Genomic DNA, 25672 nt, shown 5'->3' on the forward strand with positions numbered 1-25672 from the left:
CATCCACCCCTTCTACTCTGGTCCCACAGGGTCAGCTTTCCACCCAGGCCCCTCACCCATCTATGTCCTTGGACTTCTGGGAAGTGGGCAGCGTTCCTCTCCCCACCCCCCTCTGCCCACTGCCCATGCCTGGGCCTCTGCTCCCTTTTCCCGGGCACTTGCTGAATGGAGCCTTGTTCTCCACTGCTGGTGAGGGCGCCGCACAGCAACGGCAGCCCCCGGGGGGCTGTGCTGTTTTTGTCCCAAGATGCCAGGCTGTTAGGCGGAGTGCAGCCTAAGCCCCCTGCTCAAAGAACTTCTCGGAAAACATCTGAGGGGGGCTGGGGTGCAGTGGGGAGCAGGCTCTGTGCCCACTCCCGACCATTGTGTCCGTGCCAAGGTGAGTCATTCAGTGGGCACCAGGGGAAGGCCCTGGGGGGCAGCCAGCCCTGCTCTGCCAGGTCTTCAACTCTGCAGAAAAGGCCTGGTTGCTCGCCCCCTGCCCAGCTCTCAGAGCCAGCTCAGGCCCCTGAGCTCCTTTTGCGGCAATGCCCCTACCCCACGCCCGGGAACATGCTCTCCACTTGAGCATGTTATAGGCTGCTTGCAGAGGTTCCCCCCCCGGGTGAGTCCCAGTGCAGAGAGAGGAGGCGAGAGTCTCTAAGTCTCTGGCCGCACCCAACCCCAGGGGCTGAGCAGTGACATAGGGAGGGGAGTCTTGAGGAGGGGACACCCGGTGACTTTTGATCCTGCTGTGGGTTGGAGAGCTGGGGAAGGACAGGGGGCATTGAAGGAAGAGCAAGACTGGGAACAAACCCTCGTCCCAACTCCTCTCTGTGGCTACAAGTGTCTGCCCTTCCAGCCTGCAGGGCGAGTCAGTGGCCTCCTCGCTTCCTTCATGTGAAGTCTAGTTGAAATGAGTGCAAAGCAGTCCTGGAGGGGAAAGACATAGCAAGAGCAGGAAGGGCTTGTCAGCCATGCTCAGTGGATTGTACCTGCGTGTGCGAGACACAGGCTTGTGTCAGCAGCAGCAGATGGAGGCCCCCAGCCTTCACCTCCTTCAGTCACCTCCCTGGGCCCCTGTCACAGGCCCAGGCTTTCTGCCTCCGTCTTCAACCCCCATCTGACCCTCAGACCCATCCCCACACTCAGCCTTAACTATCTAAAGATGTCCACACAGAGAACCAAAGAGGTAGACAGGCTTGGTTGTGGGTGTTTGCCAAACTTTCATTATTTTTACACATTCTTTGTAGAAAAATCAGAAAATACAGATAAGCAAAACAAAAAAATAATAATTAGCCATTATTTTGCCACCTGGAGATAAACACTACCAGATTTTTTTCTACACATATAAATTCATTTTCTTACAAGTGGGCTCATGCTGTACAAATTATTTTGTAATTTGCTTTTTTCACTCAACAATATGTTGCGAACATCTTTCCATATCAATAAATATTTATCTACATCATCATTTTAACAGCTGCATGGTTTTCCACTGTATGCATTGATTTAACCAAGCCCTGTTGTTGGACAATTATGTTCTCTCTCTCTCTCTCTCTCTGTTCTGGATCACACTGTGATGCACATCTGCCCCAGGCAGACCCACCTCCTGGCTTCCAACGCTGCCCCCATCCTTCTGGTCTGGCTCAGGCCCCATCTACATAGGGTCTCTAGCTCTGCAGAAAAGGCCTGGCTGCTTGCCCCCTCCGCAGCTCTCAGAGCCAGCTCAGGCCCCTGAGCTCCTGTCGGGCCAATGCCCCTACCCCACGCCATGGGAGATGCTTTCCCATCCTCTCCTGCTTCCCCAATCTGAGGGCCTCAACATCCGAAGCCTCAAGCCAATCCTGGACTGACTTCTGGACTAGACAGCAGAAGCTGTGGGCCATGGAGAGAGGATGCCTAGACGCCCCTCCACAGGGCCTTCAGCCAAGCCATGCCCCACTTCAAGCCGAGGTGGGGAAAAGATGATCTTTTACCCCCTGTGCCAGGATGCCCTCCTGCCTGTGGGGCAGAGCCCACATGCTTCCTGGGACAGACCAACACCACATCTGGCCTCAACCCACACACAAGTTGCCCAGCATTTTCCAAATTTGCCAGCCTCTAATTCAAGTGGCTATTTTGCCACTGGACTGCTGCCCACTGGCTCTGCTTGAGCCCCTGCCCCTCTCCAGCGCCTGACATAGCTTGGCCGTCAGCAAGCGTGGGCGGGACGAAGAAAACGTGGGTCTCCCTGGCCCACCCCTTGGTGATGGTTGAGTCCATCCATTCCACGGCCCATCCCTGAGGAAGGGAACTGGGCCCCGGTGGCCACTAGATGGCAGTGCTCAGCTGCTGAGGTCTGAGCGGCCGCCAGGCCACAGCCGTTTAGAAGCAGGGAGAAAGCCAGTCTCACAGCTGTGGGCAGGCTTTCTAAACCCAAATTTGGATCACCCAGGGGGATCACCCCGTTTCTTCTCTGGAGTTGCCTCTGACTGCCATGGCAGTGCCCTCTAGGGGACAGAGAAAGGCAGTGGCCACGCAATAGCTGTATGATCTTGGATGACTTCAGGAAACTTCTCTGAGTTTCCATTTCCACAACCGTAAAATGAGGACTTGTCATCCTTACTTCCAAGGTAGTTGTGAGGATAAAATCAGTGAAAGCTGGACACAGCAGGTGCTCAAGAAGTCATAGCTTCCGTTTAATAACACCATCCGGGTGCTTTGCCTACCTTCACGGTAGCACGTCTGTGATGGGGTGGGCCCCGAGGGGTGGGAGCTGCGTCTTTGGGGGTAGGGGGCAGCAGCCAGAGGAGAGAGGGTGAGAGTCAGCACCGTTTGCCCCCAGGCGACTAGTTGTTCGTGGCTTTGGGTCTCCCAGGGGACATATGCACATGATCTCCAACTGCCCCGGAGGAGACTCAGAGTAGAGGCTCTTTCCCAGCCTGCTCTCTCACCTCGCTGACTCCCCTGGTGGGATCCGTCCCTCCATCCTTGCCCTTCCCCAACCCTAGACTTGAGGCCACAACTCCATCCGGTCTGAGAAGCTTTTGGTGTGTCAGCATCTCCCGTGGGTGTGGGTCTCCTCTGCACCTCAGCCTGAGGCGTCCCAAGGAGAGGGGCCATGTGTCTCTTGACGGATGGGGGCTTCCAGATGCTAGGACCTGTCTTCCCTTCAGAATGGGAACTCCCTAAGGATACGGTCTGTCTCCCGCTTTAGACTAAGGCACCCACAGGACAGAAGCCATCTTCCCCTTGGAGGGAGCTTCCTGATGCGAGAACCCATGGTTCACTGTCAGGTGGGAGCTCCTTGAGGGCAAGGGTCGTCTCCTGCTCTCAGTCAGAGGAGGGCTGCCTCAATCCAGCATTAGGTCCTTCTCCACTCCTCAGCCTGTGCCCAGCCAGGCTCTGCTGGTTAGAAGCGCCCGACTCCTGTGGTTGCAGAAGGGTTCCTGGCTGAACCTCTAGACTCCTTCCCCTTCCTCTTCCCTGGCCCCTCAGCACATCATCGTTGGAGGCATCAGCTCACTCACGTTCACAGACCCAGGGGTCAGGCTGCTGCGCTAGGGTTAATAAGCTCGAGCTCTTTCTCCCCGCTCTTCTCCCCTCAGCCAGGGCCCACTCCAGTATGCCCCCCACATCCCAGCCTCTAACCCTGAGACTGGCTTTTTAATTGCTTTCCCCCGATCAGCTCTGCTTCCCACTCCCCTCCATCTCCCTGCCTGACTGCATGCATCCCTCTGGGAGGGCGAGAGGCGGGGACCAGATGTGTCCCTGGCGGGAAGAGAGGACTGGCGGGCAGCCTGTTATTTCCAATCCAGTGGTCCTCCAAATAGACAGGATGAGCCAGGGAGCGGGGGTGGGAGGGCTGTGGGTGAGCTGAGGGGAGCCCTTAACGGTGTTCTGGAAAACACCATCAGTCTCCAGGCCCCTCAGGTGACTCTGGTCCCTTCCACCCCCAAAAACTCCATCCCAAGCCCTCCTGGGTCCCTCTTCACAAAAGAACCATGAAGGAGAAGACAGCCATGACTGGATTCTATCTGGGAACCACGTTTCCCCAAACTTAGACAAGAGCCAAAGGGATGCTCCTGGATGAACTTGGGGACAGACCAGCAGGGGTCTGGGAGGCAGGACTCCTGAGCTAGCAGCTGCCCAGGAAGCTCCCCATTGGTGATGGTGTCCCCTGTGGGGGCCAAGCAGAAGGCTGGGGGTTGGGAGACCCAGAGGAGAAAGCCTAGTCCCCTCCCATTGACAGGTCCCAACACTGATGGAGGTTTGGGCTTACACTCAGGTGACAGGGACAGGTGCCATCCTGACTCTCTGCATGAAGGGACTATGTCTTGTTCTCTGTGTCTGCAGCTCCTGGCACTGAGCCTGGTTCTCTGAACTGGGCAGGAACTTGTGCCCAGTGTGGGGTCCAGACATGAGCTGTGGGGCCTGAGGTGGGTGTAAAGGGCCTAGGAAGAGAATACTTCTAAATTCCTAGAAGTGGAGTGAGGGGCTCTGTGCAGACCCCCAAGGTGGAAGAGGCAGGGTGAAGCAGGGTGACGGGGGAGCCATCGATTGCTGTGTCTCGTGGATGACTCTCTTTATTTGAGAACAATCCAATCTCAGAGCCTCCTCGCTGCCCAGAGGTCAGCTGGGAGCTGGCTGTCAGCTCACTGCCCCCCGCCCCCAGGCCCTGCCAGCTCCCTGCAAAGCTGGGACCAGCCAGGCTGCCTCTGGGTGAGTGGGACACCATGCAGCGAGCCCTCTCAGCCCGACCTCCCGTGATTGAGGGCAGGAGCCACATGTGCTTAACTCCATCGGCAGAGTCTTTGTACATTTAATGGGTCACCCGAGAGCACATTTTGCACCATGGAGCCACAAATGTTTGCTGAGTGAATGGCTGGCTGCAGAACATCCTTGTCAAGAGTGACCTCTTCCACTTGCAAGCTGCCCCCAGCCCAAGCAAATTCTGCCTTGTGCAGTGGACTCTGTTGTGCGAAGTTTGCCCTCCTGGCCCCAGTTAACAGCCGCCATGCCCGGTGCCTGCTGCCTCCACACTTGCAGGGTGATGGTGACCATCAAATGAGATAATATATGGGAGGGCCCCAGGAAATGAGGAAGTCATTCAATTTGAATCCAACCAGCACTCAGCGAGGCCTCCTAAGGTCAAGGCATCACACCAGGCCGCTGGGGGCTACAGATGTGAAGCTGTGACTGCTTCTGTGGGAATCATGGTACACAGGGGGAAAAAACTCATTAAGACTAATTGGAGAGGAGGGAACCCCAGGCACGAGGAAAGAAACGATGTCTGTTCACTTCTAAAGGGAAGCAGCTTGGTGTCATGCAAGGAAGCAGACCCTGGTCTGAATCCCCATGCTGCCACTTGCTGCCTGACTCCAGGCACGTTTTGTTAACCTTTTTGAGTCTATTTCCTCATTATACCTTATAAGGTTGTGGAGTTTTGTGAGAAGCCTACAGCTGGTAGGAACATGATGCTCCTCTTTGCATTCTCCTCTTCACTCCTCCAAAAAGGAGTTGAAACTGAGCAGGGAGGGGCTCACCAGGCAGAGGGGGAGGCTGCTCTCCCAGAACAGCGGGGACTCATCTGAAATTAGCAGCATTATTTACAGACTACTCACAATCTGCTAAATACCTTTAACATGTTTGTTTTCAGAAGAAAGTTAAACACAGACTCCTGTAATTTTGTTTGCACTATTCATTCATTCAGCCAGCCATATCTTCCTGGAGAGACAGAGGTAAATTTGTGTGGAACTGTCACAATCCAAATGAATGGAGAGGAAAGCCACGAATGGGGTGGAGAGTGAGCCTTTTGGAGCCGGTGGGAGGAAGCTCGCACTGGGTTCAAGCTGGTTGGGGCTTAGCCTGGAGCCTCACCTAAGACATGGGGACCAGTATAACGCTCTTCTTGATGGCAGGACTCCCAGCAACCCATGCCCAAGCTGTAGGAGGATGGAACAGGCCTCCAGGTGTAACAGCTTCTTCAACGTTGAGGAGCAGAGGCCCTTAGTGGAGGATGGGGCTGCAGAGTCAGGAGCAGGGCTCACCCCGAGGCCCAGACCTAACGCTGCAGGAGGAGGCAGAGCAGGAATGTTTTCCATACTCAGAAGTTTCTTGAGGTCTTGAAGAGTGGGAAGGTGAGAGAGGGAAGGTGTTACTATCCTACCTAGGATGGAGGTACACCAAGGATGGAGATGGTTCATTAATCATTATAATAAAAAAATATATCTATATCTACATGTACATATATATGTAAATATGCAGAAATAAAGGATCAGAGGATATAAACACAAGTATTAACAGCTCTTATAGGTGGTAGCATTAAGGCTGAACTTCCCTTTCTTCTTTGCACTTCTTTTTACACCCAGGTGTCCTGTTTACAACAGGGTAAAAACAATAAAGCTGTCTTCACTTGGAAAGTGAAGCGCCACCATCGTCTGCATTATCGCCAGGACTGTGGCCTGGGGCTGGGGCTCCCTCCTCCCCTGTGCAGTGGCTGTCATTGCACAGAGCCCTGTGTGAGACTGGGGACAGGACAAAGCCCCCGAAAGCCACCTGCCTGCATGGAGGGCATTATAAACTGGAGGGGAATGATGGCAGCACCCTTTAAAATAGCAACATGTTAACACCCACTAATGACTATACACGCTGATAAGCTGAGTATCATGAGATTAAGAACGAGGGTGAGTAGCAGAATGAATGGCTGGGGGAGGAGTGTTAATAAAGGAAGAGGGTGTTGGCATTAATTGCTCCGAGCTGAGGGAGGCCGTCAGGGCTCCTGGTGCAGGTGGCTCCAGGGTCCGAGAGGGATCGGCGGTCAGGACACTTTGGTGATGCTGCTCCCAGCTGACAATGCTCCCCCAAACCCCATCAGTTCCTTCTGGCTCATCTGGTTGCCAGGGCAGCGGGGACTGGAGGGGGGATCTGCAGCCAGACGGGGGGAGGCAGGGAGGAAAGAGAAAAGTGAGGCTCTGACCCACTGTTTCCTTCTCTCACTGCTCTCATCAGGGTCCCTGAGATGCTTGGAAGTACCCCAGGCACTCCTCTCACCTGGGTCTTGCCCTACCCTGTCCCCTCCTACTTCCTGTCTTCATCTGCCACCGTGGCCCAGAACGTCCCTGTCCCCAATGCCAGTCACCTGGGATTGCAAGGCGCCCCACTGGCCTCAAGGTGCTGCCGGGCAGACGGGCGATGCGGCTGCGGCGCCGGGTGACTCCTAGTGAGCAGGAGACTGAGGAACTGAGGGAGAGAAGAGGGAAGGTGGGAAGGTCACAGCCATGCCTCTGGACCACAGCGGGGTGTGGGGGGGAGAGCTAAACAACAAGCTTTGAGAGCAGGGGTCGGCTGAGCACCAACAAGAGCTTCCAAGGCCAGATGTGAGGGCAGGAGAGGCAGTGGGGGGAAGGGGAGCTTAGTGGGCTGTGTGAGAGGGAAGTAGAGGTGAGGGGGTGGGTAGTCCATTCCCTGGATTAAACAGTGAACACTGAACGTCTCTCTCATAGAGAGGGGGCCTGTGGCCTTTAACTAAAGAAGTGAGATCCCCATCACCTCTAGTGAAATCCTGCAATAGCAAGGGCCAAGGGGACCTCAGAGAACCAGATGCGGGCCCTGCTCACAAGACCTCCGCCACTGGCTGTACGGGGTGCAGAGACACAGCCGGGGCTTATAGTTGGCCCAAGTGTCCACTGCCCTGGTGAAAGCACTCTCTCCCCCGACACCTCCCCAACCTCACCTCACAACGCGCCTCTTCTTGCGGGCTGAGGTCCCAGGGAAGGAAGATGTTGGCTTGGGGCCTTTCGTGGTGAACAGAGGCATGGGTCCACTGGGGAGGGGAGAAAGGTGAAGGGGGGCAGATCAGGAGGGAACCAGAAAAGGGAGTCAGGCCTCCTCCCTCCAGCCGCCAGCTTGGGGGGCTGGGAGGTTGGAGATGACACCTGAGGTTTCCTCCTACCAAGAGGTGGGCTCCTCTCCCTGCCTCACTTGGCCTGGGCTGACAGCTGACTGACAGGCCTGTTCCGGGAGAACATTCAGATGTCAGTTCCTGGTGTGTCCGGGGAACTGGAGTTCAAACAATTTCACCCTTCCACCTGCCTGGCTCTGCGCTTGTTACTGAGAGGTGGTTCGGGCTGCAGGAGGGGCAGGGGGTGCAGTGGGCATCCTGCCACCCTTGGCCTCATGAGTGCAGTCAGTCTGCTACTTGTTCTTGCCCTTGGACTGTCCTGGGCTGGTCGCTGTTCCCCTACCCTGCCATGTGGGCGGAAGGCAAGGGTGAGAGCTTCATCTTCTCACTGAAAAATGCTGAATAAACTTTTCAGGGGATCCCCTTCCCAGTTCCAGACACTGGGCTGGAGGGTAAAATCGGGGTGGAAGTGGCAGAAACAGGTATTTCTCAGTGGGATACAGAACTAGACCAGGCCAAGAGGCCCACTTGATGCAGAGGAATAGAGGACTGGCTCACCTCGTAAGTTCCTGCTCCCTGCTGACCCTCCCCAAGGGGGTCCCGTCAGCTACTCATGGGCATGCCACAAACCAGCAGAGCTGGCGCCCTTGAAGTTCAGACAGACAAGGCAGGGCTGCTGAGAGAAGCACCGCCTCCATGGGAACTGTATATTCTGCCCTCTGGGGCCTGGGGAGCACCACTGGTCAGACCAAAGGGAAAGAGACGTGAATGCCCCGGCTGGCACCTCTGTCTCTCACTGACTCCTGACCCCCTGCTGGGAGGGAGGCAGAAGGGAGACCTACCTGGGGATGAAGGGCTGATCCATCCTGTTCAGCTCCTTGGGGACATTCTCCCAGCCAACACACTCAGGGAAACCCAGCTTTGAGGGAGGCTCCTCAGAGAGATCAAAGGTGGCATTGAGGTCCCGAGTGGGCAGGGCCAGAGGAGTGGAGCAGTTCTGCAGGGCAGAAGGGCCCAGGGGCACCCGGCTTTTGATGACTGTGGCTGGGCAGAAGCGAGGGGAGTCGCAGGGGGAGGAGGCCCTTTCCGCTTTGGGGGTGGTGGGCCCGGATGAAGGCCGAGCCTCTGGCAAGGATGCCCTCCTCAGGCAGGGCAGAAAGGACTGGCGCTGGCGCTTGGTCCCTGGTTTCGGGGCCGGGGGGCTATCTGGCTCCGAGGGGCTCGGTCTCCTCCTCTTCTCTGTGGTCCGCCAGGATGCCTTGGCTGGGGTGCAGTCAGGCCCAGGTGGGACCCCCAGAGTGTGCATGAGGCCACTCAGTTGCCTTGCCATGGTCCGGGTTACGGGTCCAGAGTATCCTGGAGGCTCTGAGCACAGAGAAGGAGGGTGTTGAGGGGAGATCAGGGACTGGCCAGAAGGAAGGAGAATTTCTAGAATTTGGGAAGAGAGGCACTGGAGACATGCAGGAGCCCCTAACTCCTCAGGTCTGCCAAGACTCCTTGGGCCTCTCTGTGTACAGAAGTCTATGATCCCAGTGGTCTAGCCTGCTACCACAGCATAACCCAGCACCTGAGGCCCTGGCCACGCCTCAGCACCAGCTGGGCCCTGGAGATGGCACCGATAGGGAGAGGCAGAGCAAGGGTGAGACTCACTTGACTCTGAACACAGCTCCTGAGCTGGAGGTGCCCCCCTGGCTGGGCTGGGAGTCCCCGAGGCCTCTGTTCCGGGCTCAGTTTTTTCCTATTGCACCAGCTGGGCCCTGGAGATGGTACCGATAGGCAGAGGCAGAGCAAGGGTGAGACTCACTTGACTCTGAACACAGCTCCTGAGCTGGAGGTGCCCCCCTGGCTGGGCCGGGAGTCCCCGAGGCCTCTGTTCTGGGCTCAGTTTTTTCCTCTTGCACCAGCTGCTGCAGGGCCTCAAACTCAGCAATCATGTCAGGGGTCAGGAGGTTGGCCGCTTGGAGCAGGGAGTACTGCCGCTGGGCCAGGCACAGCACCTTCAGGGCCAACCTGGAACAGAGGGAAGGGGATTCCCCCCCCTACTCAGACCGGTCCTGGCCAGGGTCCTCTCTGCCTTGCCCCTGGCCCCAGCCCATGTGGGCTGGCCCCCGGCTCCCTCCTGCCCTGCCCCAGGCTGGCTGGCTGGCCTCACCACCCTCCCAGCCGTGGCTCTTGCTCTGCCACACCCTTGCTCAAGTCCAAGGCTGGCGGAGATGGCCACAGGTAATGGTAGGAGGCTTCACCCACTAACCACGCCCCCTGACAAAGACAGTGACCTGGGAAACAGGCAAAGGGCACTAAGTGGCCTTGGATTCAGAAGGTCTGAGTTACCTCTCAGCTCGGCCACCTACTAGGGCTGTGATCTTGAGTAATTTCATTTACCAGAGGGGCAATGAAAGGTAGCAGTCAAGAGCCAGGCTCAAGTCAGACTGCCAGTTCAAATCCTGGCTCCCACATTTCCCAGCCGACTGATCTTGGATCATTGCTTACCGTCAGCCTCCACATCCTTAAAATGGGGATGACAAATGCACACACCTCGTAGGGTTGTTGGCAAGATGAAATGAGTTGTTTTATACACAAAGTGTTTAAAGAGTACCTGGCACATACTAAGCACTATAAGGCTAGCTAACTATCGTTTCCTGGAAAATGGAATTAATACCATCTACCTTGTTAGGAAAAGAGGAGAAGAAATAAGATAGCCTGTGTTGATCTTGGTTCTGAGGAGACCCTCAAAAATGCATTCAGTCTGCGCTTTCTATTTAATGGTTGGGATCCTGAAAGACTGTGTGTGAATCAGCGCATCCTTCACATGCACTGAGGGGTGATTTAAAGGAAATTATGAGAGTAATGAGATTATTGATGTTGTAAATTTAGATTCTAATAAAACAAATTTTCCTTCTGTAAGGCACACCTATGATAAAAGAATAAACACAATTATCTCAGTGGGAATTATTCATGGCCAATAATTTATCCTCAAGTAGCACTACCTGCCTGGACACCTACGAGCCCCTCCTCTGCCCTCAGTGTGTGCTCAGGAAACCCCAACTCATTTTATAAAGCAGCCTCCGGCCTTTTTCAAAGGCAGGACGTAAATTAAAAACGACACAGCAGAAACTCATTCTATATCTGCCTGAGCCATACATGATAAGATTAGACTACTGGGAAGAGTGGGTGTTTGGGGAGAAATGCATTGGCCTGGAGGTCAGAAGACCCAGGTCTCGCCCCATCCCTCTCATGGTGTGGCCCTGGGCAAATGCCTCAGTACCCCATCAGACAAATGAGGAGTTGCTCTATATCAGGGGTTGTCAAATTAGGTTTCAAGAAACCCATCAGAGGACATTATAAATGGAGCAGCTCTGCTTTATCTGTTCTACAAATTAGACTTCAGCATCAGATTTCATTTGAAGAAAGGACTTTGCAGCTAAAAAAATTCTGAAAAACCACTGAACTGGAAAATCTAAGATCTACTCAGTGCCCTGGTGGTCTAAGATTCTAAAGTCTACAGCCAAAGAGAAATTATTTTCGATTATCTCGTTGTTAGGGTGTTTCCAAGTATGGAGATGATCTAGAATGTTCTACAGCCCCTGATACATGGGGTCTTCTGTCACATTTTATTAGTATCTATTATTAGCTCTAAGAAGTAGGGAGAATAAGGACTATGATCACCAAATCATAGCCAAAGTTGAAGCAACTTGCCAGAGACCACAAAACCAGAGGCAAAGCAGAAATGAGAACCCAGAGAGAAGGCAACTTGCCAGCCAGTGTGGCCCCACATTGGGCGCCAAAACTGTCGGGAGAGAGGGAGAATCCCCCTCTGCCCTTTTCCTTAAGGTTCTTATGGCTGGCCAAATAATTAAAAAGACAGGTTAGCAGGAGAAAATAATACCAAGTTTAATAACATGTATACATGGGAGAAACTCAGAAATGAGCAACTCGTTCCTCTGTCTAAGCTGCCCGCTTAAGTATTGCAGCTAAAGGCAAGGATTTGATTGCTGCGCTCATCCTGTGACAACCCAACTTGAAACAATAGCCACGCCCATGGAGACAGCACACCTGATACCCACAGTGTCCATCAATCGAGGTGCCAACAGGTCAATGTCATGGCTATTGTAAAAGGGACATTGCAATCACATGTGGTACATGCTCTTTGATGGTATATAACCACTCTGTACACCCCACTTCTTTGGAGTGCTCCATTTCTTCGTGAAAGGATTCTCCCGGGCTATATGGTCATCAAAGTTTGGCTCATAATAAACTCACCCCAATTTGGTTTTATAGAAAAAAAAAAAAAGAAATGAGAACCCTGGTGTCCTCTTTGCTTGCAACGGTGACACCAGGCAGAGAGACCCTGAGTCATCAGTGGGAGCCCTGGGGGCCAAGGGGACATCCTGCCAGTGCATCCCTACCACTCCAGGGCCCCCAGGAGTCAGCAGCAGGAGACAGATAATGAGCCGCTGATTATTCAGGCTGCAGCATTTTTGCTGACTCTGGAACAGACACTCCCCAACAAGAAATAAAATTAAACAGGCCCTTCTGTCCAGAAGCTTTAAATACACTGCCTATCGTGAAGCATGCTGTGGAGGGAGGAGAGGGGTTGGCAGCAGCAAAGCTAAGTGGCAGGGGATTTATGTTCCTGGGGCCGAGGGAAAAAAAATACTAGCAGCACCTCTCTATTAAGTACAGAAAGAATGGTCCAAAATCCATTTCTCTTTGGCTTTGGGTGGTGGTTGGTATTTAATTCTGAAAAGAAATAGCCACAGTCAGTCTGCTGATGAAGACACATGCTGAACACCTGACTCAGGAAGGTTGGCCTTTCCTCAACCTGCCGCCCAACCTCTCTTGGCTGCTCAGTTCCCTCCTTGAGGAGGACAGGCAGCTTGGCCCTCAGACTGGAAAGCAAAGTGCTAGCCCAGGCAGCCCTGCCCTAAACTCGGTGCCTGCCAGCTGTCTGGATGGAATCTGGTGTTTGGCTTCCCTCCTGTCGGGCTGCCAGCTACGTGGAGGAATAAATAGAGATGATAAGTAAACAGAGTAGGTGATAATATCAAGTTGTTGAAAGCAGATAAGGGACAACATTGGTGAAAAAAGACTTGCCTCCTAACTAGAGCAGAAGCAGAACTTTTGTGATGTACTTGACACAAACTCCCACCCCAGGGGCTGGAACCCATCACGTCCCTTCTTGGACCCCAGAGAAGAGCAAGAAGACACCTACTGCTTAGAATGGTCCCTGCTCAGGTTCTGTGGTGAGAGATGGCCCACGTCAGGCTTAGGCTGCAGGGTCAGTCCAGGGGACCCTGGCTGTGGGTGTCTGAGGTTCTGCTCTGGCACCTGGCTGGGAACCTAAGAGGAAGGGAATCACAGATGGAGGGTGCAGGATGGCCTTCCTCCCTGAGTAAGCAGCTCTAAAATCTTTCCCTCCTCCAAGAGTGGGAATGACGGTTCCTGGATTGATCGGGTCCTGGTAGAGGCTTTCTCTCCCAGTCTCCCTCCTCCCTCCCTGCTCCTCTTTTGGTAACACACATGCTCCTCACTTCCAGACACACAGGATCTGACAGAATAGTTTTCCTTCCTGTACAGGATCTGAGAGCCTCCTAATGACTAAGATGTAAGACATCCAGGTAGAGAACCCAGGACTGAAGGGACTCCATCAATTGGGGTGAGACATTTCTTTCTATGTTCCACAAGCTCCAAGTCTTACCTCCTTGGCTGGGCCTTTGTCCTTGTCTTCTGGGGGCTGCTCCCAGTCTGAAGAGTTCCCTTTCACGACCGTCTCCAGCTGGGCCTCTGTCCTCAGGCTCTCTTCCTGAAGGACTGCAGACCCTGGGTGGAGCTCTGGGGTGCAGGGCTGGCTGGGAGGGTGGGATGGTGAGGTGGAGCTGGGAACACCAAGGGGGAAATGAGGGTTTGAGAGGCGGGAACAGGGGCAGGTGTGGAGAGCAGGGAGGGGGCAGGATCTCTTTGGCACCAGGTGGTATAGAGCCTGTAAGTGATGGAGGCTTGGGTAACAAGTGGGCAGTAGCTGAGGGTGGGAGAAGGAGTCAGGCATTTCCTGGTGTAGGAAACAATGACACCCACCCCTTAACTGCACCTTCTTTTGAATAGGACATGCTGCTTATATGAGCTGGGTTGTCATTTACTCATCTGACACAGAGCAATCAGTGTGCTGGGCATCGGGTGGGAACCCCTAGCCCTAGGTGTCAGAACAGAAGCAAGGAGTCCTAACCCTCCAGGAGCTGGAGAAAGGGGGGCTTTCCCTGCCGAGCTGAAGGATGGGGGCAAGTATGGGCAGCAGAACTCACGGTGGTTGTGGAGGGCCCGACTTGGGGGACTGTGGGAGGTCCTGTTTTGGGGCCTGGGCTCCCGCCTCATACACTCGGAGCTTCTCCCTCAGGGCGGCCACCTGGAACCAAAGCAGCCCAGCCCCTCAGAGTCCCAGGTGAGCACAGGAGGCGATGGGTGGGCATAGAGCCCCGGCCACACCCCAGCGCCCTTGTCTCTTGCTCTCCTGCCCCTGCGCCTGTGTGCCCTCCTGGCCTCCTGGCCAAGCTCCCCAGGGGAGCTCCTCACCTCAGCCTGGAGCTGCTGGCAGATGGTGGCGTACTGGCTGATGTGACAATCTAGGCTGATCACGTTGGTCTTCAGCTGAGGTGGGGGCACAGGGGAGAGATTTGTTTGTTCCTTAAAGCAGCTTTTAGCAACCACTTCCAACAGCCAGGCACCGTGCTGGACGCCTCACTCACATTCCTGGGACTCACCCTCCCCACTGGGGAAACTGACCAGGGAAGGTCAGCGGCTTGCTTGAGGCCACAGCAAGAGGCAGGGGATACTTTTGAACCCAAGACCCCTAACTCCATGACCAATATGCTCTCACCAGGCCAGGGGCTTCTCAGCAGCAGCTCCAGGAGCACCAGGGCTCCCTGGAGGCAGCAGGAAAAACCAGAGCAAGTCTGCTTTTATCTGTGTTATATATCAGTGTTTGTGTCCCTCTGCTGAAAATGTGGTACTGCTGCTAAAAACAAGTCTGAAGAAGATCACTGGCTGACACCGTTGCCTCCCTCTTGAGACGATTCTGCCTTGGTCATCCCAGTGCTGTGACATTTTACTCTTTTTTCAAGTCTTGGAGACTGTCTTGCCTCTCCCCTAGCCAGAGTCTTCCTAAGAATGGGGACTGTGTCGCTTCTATCACAAAGAATTTCCCTGAAGTCAGAGGCTAGCGAACTTCTTTCCTCTGCCTTGGGGGAATACTTGCTCCAGGTACCGGAGGAAGCTGTGTGGGTCCCGTCCCTCCCTCCTCCCAGCCTGAGGGCTCCCCCACACCAGACTGGCCGGTCCCGGCCAGCACGCACCGAGAGTTTGATCTCCTTGGCCCGGTCGGCATACTTGAGGGTGTTGTAAGTGTCCTCGTAGGCCAGGCTGGAGGGGCTGACGGCAGCGATCATCACTGTGCGGCAGTTGCCTCCGATGGAGTCCTTGAGCAGGCGGGTCAGTTTGCTGTCCCGGTAGGGCACGTGAGACTTGCGGCCCTGGGGGACAGCAGGAGGGCGTGGGGTGAGGTCGCTGGGCCCCAGAAGCCTTAGGCCCAGGGCTGGAGGGAGGGACCCTTGGCTTCAGGCCCTCAGGCGTTCTGGGGAGGCCCCTGGGTCTGTGCAGCTCTACCTTTGCGTCAGCCAGGGCGTTGAGGACATTGATGAGGGCCAGCAGAGAGCGGTTGATGTTGGCGCCCTCCCGCAGCCGCTCCCCCTTCGCCTGGGTGCTGGACGCCCGCTCCGAACCAGCCAGGTCAATCAGGCTCATCTTGGCCACCCGAAGGGCCTGGGTCAGACCTGGAACCTGGTCCTGCTGCTTCACAAAGATCTGGGGCAGATGGCAGGGGTGAGGGGGCGCTGGGCATCAGGGGCCCCAGCTTCGGGCTCTGACCCGTGACCCCTCTCACCTGGAAGATGGCATGGGAGCGGGAGGAAGTAGCGTTGGCGTCAGTGGGGTGCTGCGTGCGGTTTTGGTTCCCCCTGGTCAGCATCTCCAGCAGCTGCTCAGCTGAGGCTGGCTATGGAAGAGATGCCCAGGGAGGGGGCTGTGGTCTCCCCAACTAGGACTTTTCCCCTAACAGGAGGGCTGCTCTCCAGAACCCATGTCACCCCCTTGCTACTGCCACCACCACACGATCCAGGGCAACCTCAAACTGCCTGGTGAGGGAACCCCAGAGGACCAACAGGGCTGCTCGTGCCCCGAGCCGAATCCCGCACCTGGTGGAAGGAAAGTCCTGGCACCACCACCCCCTTGTCGGGGTCCTCACGGATGGCAAGGGGGCCCTTGGGCTCCAGGAGGTCGTGGATCTGCTCATTGTACACCTGAGGAGAAAGGAAGAAGGGAGAGACCCGAGGGAGAGGGCCCGTCAGGAAAGCTCCCCTGGAGGCTGGGGGAGGGCCGAGTCTCTGGGCAGGGGAAGCATGACGAGACACACGCCACAAATGGCACTTTGCAGGATGATGTTAGAGGAGAAGAGCAGGACGGGCAGGCTTAGTTCGCAGGCAGTCTCTCACTGAGCTGTATCTGCCCTTGGGGCTCTCACAGGGCCCCCATCTGCCCGCTTCCTACCATGCTCTCCCCCATCTGCTCACTCCCCTCCACTCCCTCTTCAGCTGGTTGTGAGGGTGAGGGATGGGGCCGCCCAGTCCTGGGGAGGGAACAGCCCTACCTCCTGGTAGCTGATGAGCACCTCGAACCGCTTCTCCTCCTGGCGGGCCTCGAGCCGCCTGTACAGTTCCATGGTGGTCAGGTACATGATGCCAGGGTCCCCCTCTCTTCCCAGCATGGTGTGTGTCTTCCCGGCCCCGGTGGCCCCATAGGCAAACACTACAGAGGACAGAGTAGGGAGGAGGGTGGGGGCAGGGCCAGATCTGCCTTCTCTAGGGGCTCCCCCAGTGCATGTCCACCTGGCTCAGCCCTCCCCTCCTCCCCAGGCCCCTTTCCTTTGCTTTCCATGTGTACAGTTCCCCCCCTCCTATCCACTCGTATCCCCCATGTTCTCCTTGTGTATGACCTGGCTCCCCTATAGGCCTGTGGATTCAAGGGCAAAGGGGTCTGCACTGCAGTGGGGGCTTATCCTCTCTTCAGGAGAGACTTCTCCAGTCTAGGTGGCTTCCTCTGTTGAAGGCCCACAGTTCTTCCCCTCACATCACCTACCTCGGTTCAGCCACACACTTGTGGGTGTGACTTTGTGATTAATGTCTTCTCCCCGCTCTAGACTGTAAGCATTAAGAGGACAGGAACCGTGTCTGGCTGATCTGCTACTGTACCCCAGGGCCCAGAAGAGTGCCTCACACACAGGAGAAGAATGAATGCGGGACCCACAGAGAATGCAAGGGCCAGAGCCCTCCTCAGCAAGTGCCCAGCTGAGGGCGAGGGAGGTGGGCGCACATCAGAAGACACGTGAAACCCTTAGAAGGAGGCAGGGAGGCAAGGCCTCTGCCAACCAGGGCTCGTCCTCCTCGCTGTCCAGGTTCTCACCTGAGCAGTTGTAGCCCTGGAGGAAGCTGTCCAGGATGCTGTGGGTGGTGTGCTGGAACACGTCCTGTTGGGTGGCCGCCTCACTAAAGACCCGGTCAAAGACAAACATCAGGTCTTTGCCTTTCTTCTTGGGGCCGTCATGGGTGCTGCCCCATTTCAGGCCAAGGAAGCCCCCATCGGGCTCCTCAGGGTCGAACACCAGCACCCGCTCATCCACCACCTGAACCACAGGCCGCCGCTGACTCTCCAGCTCCCTCGGGGTGGGGGGCCGCACCCGCACAACCACCTGCACCACACTGTCCTCCACTGCCATCACCATGGCAACACCTAGGCAGAGACACGATGGAGATGAGGACCAATCAGACCCCAGACCTGACCGGTGCCCCCTCGGCCTAGCATTTGAGGGCCTCCTCCCACCCCTCCAACAGCTGATCTTCATTTTATACCTCAAGAGAATAAGAATATTGGTGCCAGCACCAATTATTAATAAATGCCTCTTTCTCACTTGAAATACCACCTTTGTCATATCCAAATGACTATACTTTTTCAGAGGCCTATTACAGGGCTTTCTATTATGTTCCACTAATCTGTCTACCCCTGTGCTGATACCACACTGTTTCCATTCCATCCCTTTACAATATGCTTTTTATTCAGTAAGGCAAGAACCCACTCCCCATACTAGTCTTTTTCATGATTTTCTTGGCTATTTTCAGGCATTTATTGTTCTATTTGACTTTAAGAAAATTTTATCAATTCCATTCCCAACCCAGAACATCCCTCCAAAACACACAAAAAACCCTTTTGGGATTACAATTGGAATTGTATTAAATTTACATATTTATTTTATATTAAACCTTTTCATGCAAGAATATGGCTATTGCCTTTCTATTTGTTCAGATATTTTTTACATCCCTCAATAAGATTTTATAGTTTTCTATCTCTTCAGATAGGTTCTGTAATTGTCCTTTTGATATAATTCCCCAGTACTTTATGGACTTAATTGCTCTTATGAATGGAACACCTTTCCCCATCTCCATTCCCAAGTGGTAATTGCTAGTATGGAGAAACATGATTGATTTTTATATATTTGCCTTATAATCAGCACCCTCAAACTCTCTTATTAATTCCAATTGTTTTTTATTAGGGCTTATTGGGTTTTCTGAGTATACAGTTATATATCAGAAAGGAAAATAACTTTTTACCTTTTTTCTCCATATTTATACTAAATATTTTATATCTCATTTATTGCAATCTCTAGAACTTCCAAAACAATGTTGAATAATAATGATGATAATTGGCATCCTTGTCTTGTTCTTGATTTTAAAGGAAACGGCTTTAGTGCTTCACTATTTAGAAATTAATTTTGGACAAATGGTCCTTATCATATTAGTAATTTCTTGTTTTTATTTTACTTAGAGTTGTTATTAGGAATGTCTAGAATTTTATCTAATGCTCTTTCAGCATTTCTTGATATGTTTATACGTTTTGTACTCCTTTATTCTCTTGATGGTAAAACATTTGATATTATTCCTGGGTATCAAACCAACCATGCATTCTTAGAAAAAATCCTACCCTGGCCACAGTAAAGTTTTCAATTTTTAAATGGTCAAATGTGTCAATCTTTTCTTTTATGGTTTTTATGTCATATTTAAGAAGACATATTTTACCTTCCTTCCCCAAGGTAATAAACACTTTTCTTACATTTCTGCCTAATACTTTTTCTTTCTTACATTTAGGTCTTTATCCAGATGAAATTTATTTTTTTGTATGAATGATGTAAGGAGATTTCTAAACATCTTTTCTTTCCAAATGGTAAGCAATTATCTCAAGATCATTTATTAAATAGTGCATTCTTTCTCTACCAATTTGAAATGCCAAATTTAACATAACTCAATTCTCATAGAAACATGAATCTGTTTCTGGATCTCCATTCTGTTCTACTGACAGTCTATTCCTTTTCCAGTAACTCACTGTTGTAATTACTGTGGTTCTATAATATATCACCTCCTTGTTCCTTTTCTTGGCTATACTTAGGCATCTTGTCTCGCTTATGATTTTAGAATCAGCTTATGGAGTTCTATGAAAAATCCTGCTAAGATTTTAATTGGGATTATTTTGAATTTATAGACTAATATAAGGAGAATTGGCATCTTTACAATATCAAGTCTTCCCTCTAGGAACATAGCATCTCTTTTCATTATTCACAACTTTACAATCTTCAGTAAAATTTTACAGTTTTTCTCACATGGGTTTTGTATATTTCTTGATAGGTTTATTACAAGTTATTGTAGTCTTTGTTATACTATGAATAGGCTCTTTTTAAAATTACATTTTCTAGTTCATTTTTGCCAGAATATGGGAAAGCTGCTGATTTCTGTATGCAGATCTTGTATCTGGCCACATTGCTGAACTCCCTTATTAGTTCTGATAGATTGTCATTGATTCTCTGAGGTTTTTCAATTAAATGATGATATAGTTTGCAAATAATGACAGTTACTTTCTATTTTTAGCTCTTCTACATTTAATTCCCCACCCTTCACTGCCCCTTAGGAATGAGTGTTAAATTTTATCACATGCTTTTTTGGCACTGGCTGAGATGATCACAGTGTCTCCTTTAATCTGTTAATGTAGAGTGACATGGACATATTTCCTAATGTTGACCTAGTCATAATTCCAAACACTTTTTGCCTATTCTCTCTTGTATTCCCCTCAGACATTTCTCCTTGGTTTTTCATTTCTCCTTCAAGCCAGCCTACCAAGGATAGAGATGGAATTTCTGGAATGCAGGAGTCACAGATATCCTGGAAAAGTTCAGCCCAACTCTAGGGATATATTAACAGGGGTAGGGGACAGGGGCTGTCCTGGGGGATTTGAATAGATGAATGCTTCCCCAGGAAAGACCAGGTCCTGCTGACAGGTCAAATTACCAAGGTCATTCAGCAAAGAAAAGTGGGATTTCTACATAATACTCCAGCAAACAACTCATCTTTTCCTTTGAGAATGAGGCAGAATTGAGCAGATTTCAAACTCCTGTCCCCTCACTCCCAAACTTCTTCACTTCTTCTGCACATGAAACAAGGGAAGATATCAACAATAATAATCTTTTTACATGTATATAATTCTGTTCCTGTCACAGCAATCAGACTGTCATAAGAATAAACATAAAAGCTAAGTGCTCACTATGTCAGGGACTGTTTTAAGCACCTTATGTGTATCATCTCCTTTCATCTCCATTGCAATACCACAAGACAGATACTATCACTATACTCATTTTCAGTGCGAAAACTGAGACAGAGAGGGTTAAGCAACTTGCCCAAGATTCCAGTGCTAGTAAGTGACAGGGCCTGGGTCCAACCCAGGCTGTCTGACTGCAGAGCCTGTATACTGCCTTATAATGAGATTATAGATTGTGCTTTCGTGTTCACATTGTTGTAACAGTCCCTTATGTTTGTATAATAATCACAATCCCTTTTATGTAACTAGCATTATGTATGCTGCAAACACTTTCAGATTTATGGACTGTACCTAATTTTCAACACTCAGAGAGAGTTCCTCTCACCCTCCCATTCCCGCCCCCAGGGAATGCCACTCTTGTACCCAGGAAAGTGAAAGCAGAGGGTGCCTGGCCCCACAGTCTGGGTCTACGTCAGCTGACTTAATGGCAGTGCCAGCTCCCCAAGGGGAGGGTTGTAGTTGAGGAGGAGCCACAGAGCAGCCTAACATTCTAAGCAGGAAATTAAAAAGGGCACTGGCAGCGGAGTGCGCATAACCTTTACAGTTCTCTCCTCTCCGCCTCCTGAGGGCCAGTGAGGCAGACTGTTTGCCTAATGAGATGTTTTCCTTCTTCCTGAGACAGTTCTGGGGGCGCCGGGTGGGGGGCGGGTGACACGGCATAGCCACAGCTAGGATGCCTGGGTCCTGGTCCCTGCTCTGCATCTGACTGGTGGGGAGGTCTTTCCACCAGCCACACCACATCGATGTCACATCAGCTTCCCTCTCTGAGAGCCAGAGAGAACAGCTACTGATCTGCTCCCGCCCCAGGGGGATGGGGAGATTAATGAGAGAACGTTTGTCAAGTTTGCTTTGATCCTCAGTTGGAAAGAGCATTTCAGCCCAAAGTACAAGGGAGATGATTCTTTAATAAGATCTTCAGGGTTCTGAGCCAGCTACAGTCACGTCCTGCTTCTAACCCAGGGCAGCTCATTAAAACCCAGAGGCTAGTTCGCTGCAGAGCTGAGGCTGAGAAGCCAAGATTCAGTTGTTTTCAGGATGGCCTCCTCTGCCCACCCTCATAGGGACAGGCCAAACAAGCCCAAGCTCCTTAGAAGCCCCTGGGGAAGAATTTCTGAGGACTTGAGGGGATCTGCCTGCAGACATTGGGAACCGGGAAGGCAGGGAAGGGGCCTAGCCCTTGGATGTTGTATTTGTACAGGGGTTGCTGTAGTCCCCTTAATTGCCCCTTCACAACTCACACACTCAAGTTTCTTGTCCTTAAGCTCCAGGAAAGCAGGACCCTCTTCTGATATAGTCTGTGCACTCCAGATGCCTGGACACCACACCCAGCATGCAGGAGATGCTGAACACGATTTGTCCTATGAATGAATAAAGGCCAGACAAGAGCGGAGTCTGAATCCAAAAGTCTAACACTAATTACTATTATAGCTAACATTTGTTGAGGGCTTACTATGTATCAGGCACTATGCTAAGTGCTTTACAAATGGTGACATTTAACTTTCACAATCTCATTACGTGGTTATTGATACAATTGTTCCATCCCTACTCTACGAAGGAAACTGAGGCTCAAGACGGAACTTGTCACATGGATGGTAAGTAGCAAGGCCAAACATGACCTTGCTCTGCCTGTCACAGAGGCATGGCTCTTCATCCCAGGCTCTCCTGCCCTGCAGCTGGGTCTTGCAGCTCCTACTTCCCTCACCTTAGCACCCACAGAGCAACAGCCAGGGACCACTGGTCCTTTCTATGGGTCATCTGCAGAGGAAGGAGCTGTGTGTTTTTGTTTTTAAAATAGATAATCATAAAGCTGTAACTGATGATAGTTTTGTTTATTCCTTTCTAATCTTATCATTTTTCTTGTCTTACAGTTCTGGCTAGGACCTCTGGTACAACATTGAACAGAAGCAGCAACACTGAGCAATCTTGTCTCTTTCCCAATTTTATAGAGAATGCCCCTATTATTTCACTCTTTGTTGGTTTAAGGAAATTTACGACTATTTCTAGTTTACCAAATTTTTTAAAAATCATGACTGGATATTGAATTTTATTGAATTCTATTTCTGTGTCTAATGGGATATGTTTTATCCTTTAATCTGTAAATGTGTAGATTGAATTAATAGATTTTATAATGTTAAACCATTCTCATATTCCTAGGATAAAACCAACTTGGTCATAATGTATTTTTTTTTATACAGTGCTGGCTTCTGATTGCTAATATTTTATCCAAGATTTTTATTATTTTTTTATAATTTTTATTTATTTATTTTTTTCCCTCAAAGCCCCAGTAGATAGTTGTATGTCATAGCTGCACATCCTTCTAGTTGCTGTATGTGGGACGCGGCCTCAGCATGGCTGGAGAAGCGTCGCGTGGTGCGCGCCCGGGATCCAAACCCGGGCCGCCAGCAGCGGAGCGTGTGCACTTAACCACTAAGCCACGGGGCCGGCCCAACCCAAGATTTTTAAAACTACATTTACGAAAGAGATTGGCTTGTAATTTTCTTTGTCTCATTTTTGGTATCACAAAACAGACTGGAAATTTTTTTTTTTTTTTTTGGGGGGGGAGAGTTTGTATAAGATTAGGAATAATTTCTTCCAATTGCCTGTAAATTTCTGGCGAAGTTTGGTGGGGTTTTTTGATGTGTGTGAAGGTAGACTTTAAATGAATTCAATGTCCTCAACAGTCCTAGGTCTGTTCAAAATTTCCATAACTTCTTGAGTTAATTTTGGTAAGTTGTTTTTTCCTAGAAAATTGTCCAAAAGCATTGTTAAAAAGGGTATTCCATTGAAGTCTCTGCCTTTTAATCTCTCAGTAACGTAAGTTATGTCCCTATTTTCATTCCCAGGGTCATTTTTCTGTGTTTCTTTTCCTTATTTCTTAATATTGCCAGAGGTTTGGCTTTTTTATTAGTCTTTTCAATGATACAGCTTTTGGCTAAGTTAATCCTCTCTCTTATATAGTAAAATTCTGTTTCATTAATTTCTGCTCTTAACTCTTTCTTTTATTTTCTACACATTTATTCTGTTGTTGTGTTCTATCTTACTAAAGTTGGATATCTGCCTCACTAACTTTCAGCTTAAAAAACAAGTTCTAATGTAAGCATTTAAGACTAAAAATTACCCTCCAAGTATTGCTTTAACTGCATCCCACAAATTTTATAAGTATTATTATCACTGTCTCATAATAATTATCTTTTAACTACAATTATGATATCCTATTTGACTAAGTTACGTGGTGTTTTTTTTAATATCCAAATGTGGGTTTGTTTTAATTTCTTTTTCTTTTGTATTTTTAACTTAATTGCTTGTGGAAAGAGAATATGGTTTGTACTCTGATAATTGTTTAGATTTACTCTGTGGCCAGATAGAGACAACTTTTATAAATGCCTCTAAAAATACAATATTTGTATACTTTTTTTTAAAAAGCTATAGGGGCTGGCCGGGTGGCACAAGTGGTTAAGTGCACGCACTCCGCTGCGGCGGCCCAGGGTTCGCTGGTTCAGATCCCGGGCGCGCACGGATGCACTGCTTGGCAAGCCATGCTGTGGCGGCGTCCCATATAAAGTGGAGGAAGATGGACACGGATGTTAGCCCAGGGCCAGTCTTCCTCAGCAAAAAAAGAGGAGGATTGGCAGATGTTAGCACAGGGCTGATCTCCTCACCAAAAAAAAAAAAAAAAAAAAGCTATAAATGGAGTTGGGTTGGATAATACAAAGACCAACAGGTTGAGACACCTTAAAATATCTCTCTGAGGGTGGGAGAATTCACTCATGAAACAGGCAGAAAGGATTGGATACGTTGGCAGTTGTTGATGCATGGGATGCGGTGATGGGAGAAGAAATAAAATAGAGAGTGGAGAGAGCAGTATAACATTGAGGAGAAGCTCATTCAGAAAAATTTGGTAGATGTTTTCCCCTGAGCTAGGCTTAACCTCTCTGTGTTTCCCAACCTATGAAATGTAAATATTAGTATCTACTTCACAGGGTTGTTGTGAGAATTAAATGAGTTAATTCAGATCTGGTAAGTGCTCGATAAATGTTAGCCATTATTATTAGAATTGATATGACATACAGCATTTTCCCATGATGCCAGAACCAACGTCTGCCGTAAAATCCCATTTCCCTTGGCACAGCCCAGGCTTTATCTTTTCCACATCACTTCAGTACCTTAAAGGGTCAAAGCTAAGAGGAGAGGCATCCTAGGAGCAGAAGGCCTGGTTTTCTGTCATACAGATGTTCTTTCATTCCTTCCTTTATTCAATCAAGTATTTACTAAGTGCCCTAGTAACTAAGTTACGGCCGCTGGCACAGCTCTGCTATAGGTTCTGTATAGACGTGCAGAGAAGGTCTTAGCTACTCCACACAGATGTGCAGGAGGTCCCAGTCTCCAGTTCTACTGTGCAGGAGGACCCAATTCTTCCTTACACACGAGCAAGAGGACCTTTCACAGAGCGGATGTACAGAGGGCCGGGCCCGGTGCAGATGTGCGGACCCAGTCTAGGTCCTGTGCAAATGAGCACAGGGGTGCCAATCTCCCGCGCAGATGTGGAAGGAAGCACCCTGCTCCTTGCACTGGCCCTCACCCTGTTCAGAGGGGACCACCCAGAACCTGCTCGGTCTCCATGCTGCATCTGCGTGTCTGGCACGAAAGAGGCCAGGCTCGGGCTTCCGCCCTGAGCAACTGGGTCCGCTCGTCAGAGACCTGAGCGCAGGAGCCCGCGGGGCCGGCTCTCCCGTGGACCAGCGCTTACCCTTCGTCGGTTCCCCGCCGCTAGTGTCGCCTGCTCGCTGCCGGGTCCCTCCGCCACAGACCGGAGCCCCCCACCACGGGACAGCGCGCCCCACACCCTCCCCCACCCGCGTCAACCTCCGCCTTGCGCCGCGCGTTCAAATTAGCCGGGTCGGCTCATCCGCGCTTCCCATTGGTCATCGCCCGGGTCGCTGATTGGCTGTTTCCTAAGTAACAAAGTACAGCTCCAAGGTGGCGGGAGCTGCCGACAGTGCGCTTGCGCACTTTCCCTTCCTGCTTGCTGAAGGTTTTGAGGCAGTGTCTCCGAGGCTGGACGTCCAGGAC

General features: G+C 51.1%; 1 protein-coding gene across 1 annotated transcript; it reads right to left on the reverse strand.

Annotated features, from left to right (window-relative positions):
• Positions 1 to 6150: 6150 nt before the first annotated feature.
• Positions 6151 to 25434, reverse strand: KIF18B (kinesin family member 18B). Its single transcript, XM_087441296.1, has 17 exons — positions 25350 to 25434; positions 21841 to 21960; positions 17369 to 17695; positions 16557 to 16714; positions 16105 to 16209; positions 15795 to 15905; positions 15518 to 15715; positions 15208 to 15384; positions 14429 to 14503; positions 14161 to 14261; positions 13560 to 13737; positions 13074 to 13201; positions 9666 to 9871; positions 8704 to 9226; positions 7694 to 7783; positions 7100 to 7200; positions 6151 to 6885 (listed from the first exon to the last, which is right to left on the reverse strand). The coding sequence occupies exons 3-17, from the start codon at positions 17685 to 17687 to the stop codon at positions 6779 to 6781; spliced, it is 2577 nt and encodes an 858-aa protein (XP_087297422.1). The 5' UTR covers positions 17688 to 17695; positions 21841 to 21960; positions 25350 to 25434; the 3' UTR covers positions 6151 to 6778.
• Between the last annotated feature and the right edge of the window lie 238 nt (positions 25435 to 25672).

Source organism: Ceratotherium simum, chromosome 16 (assembly GCF_057802395.1).
Source record: "Ceratotherium simum simum isolate JZ-2026a chromosome 16, ASM5780239v1, whole genome shotgun sequence".
Lineage (NCBI taxonomy): Eukaryota > Metazoa > Chordata > Mammalia > Perissodactyla > Rhinocerotidae > Ceratotherium > Ceratotherium simum.

Bases quoted from the DNA above. Each gene is read 5' to 3' on its own strand.
- KIF18B (XM_087441296.1), bottom strand. From the start codon at position 17,687: ATGGTGATGGCAGTGGAGGACAGTGTGGTGCAGGTGGTTGTGCGGGTG. The intron at 13,738-14,160 runs GTGAGTTCTGCT...TGGTGTTCCCAG, and splicing joins TCGGGCCCTCCACAACCACC to CTCCACCTCACCATCCCACC. The intron at 13,202-13,559 runs GTAAGACTTGGA...CCTTCCTCTTAG, and splicing joins ACAAAGGCCCAGCCAAGGAG to GTTCCCAGCCAGGTGCCAGA.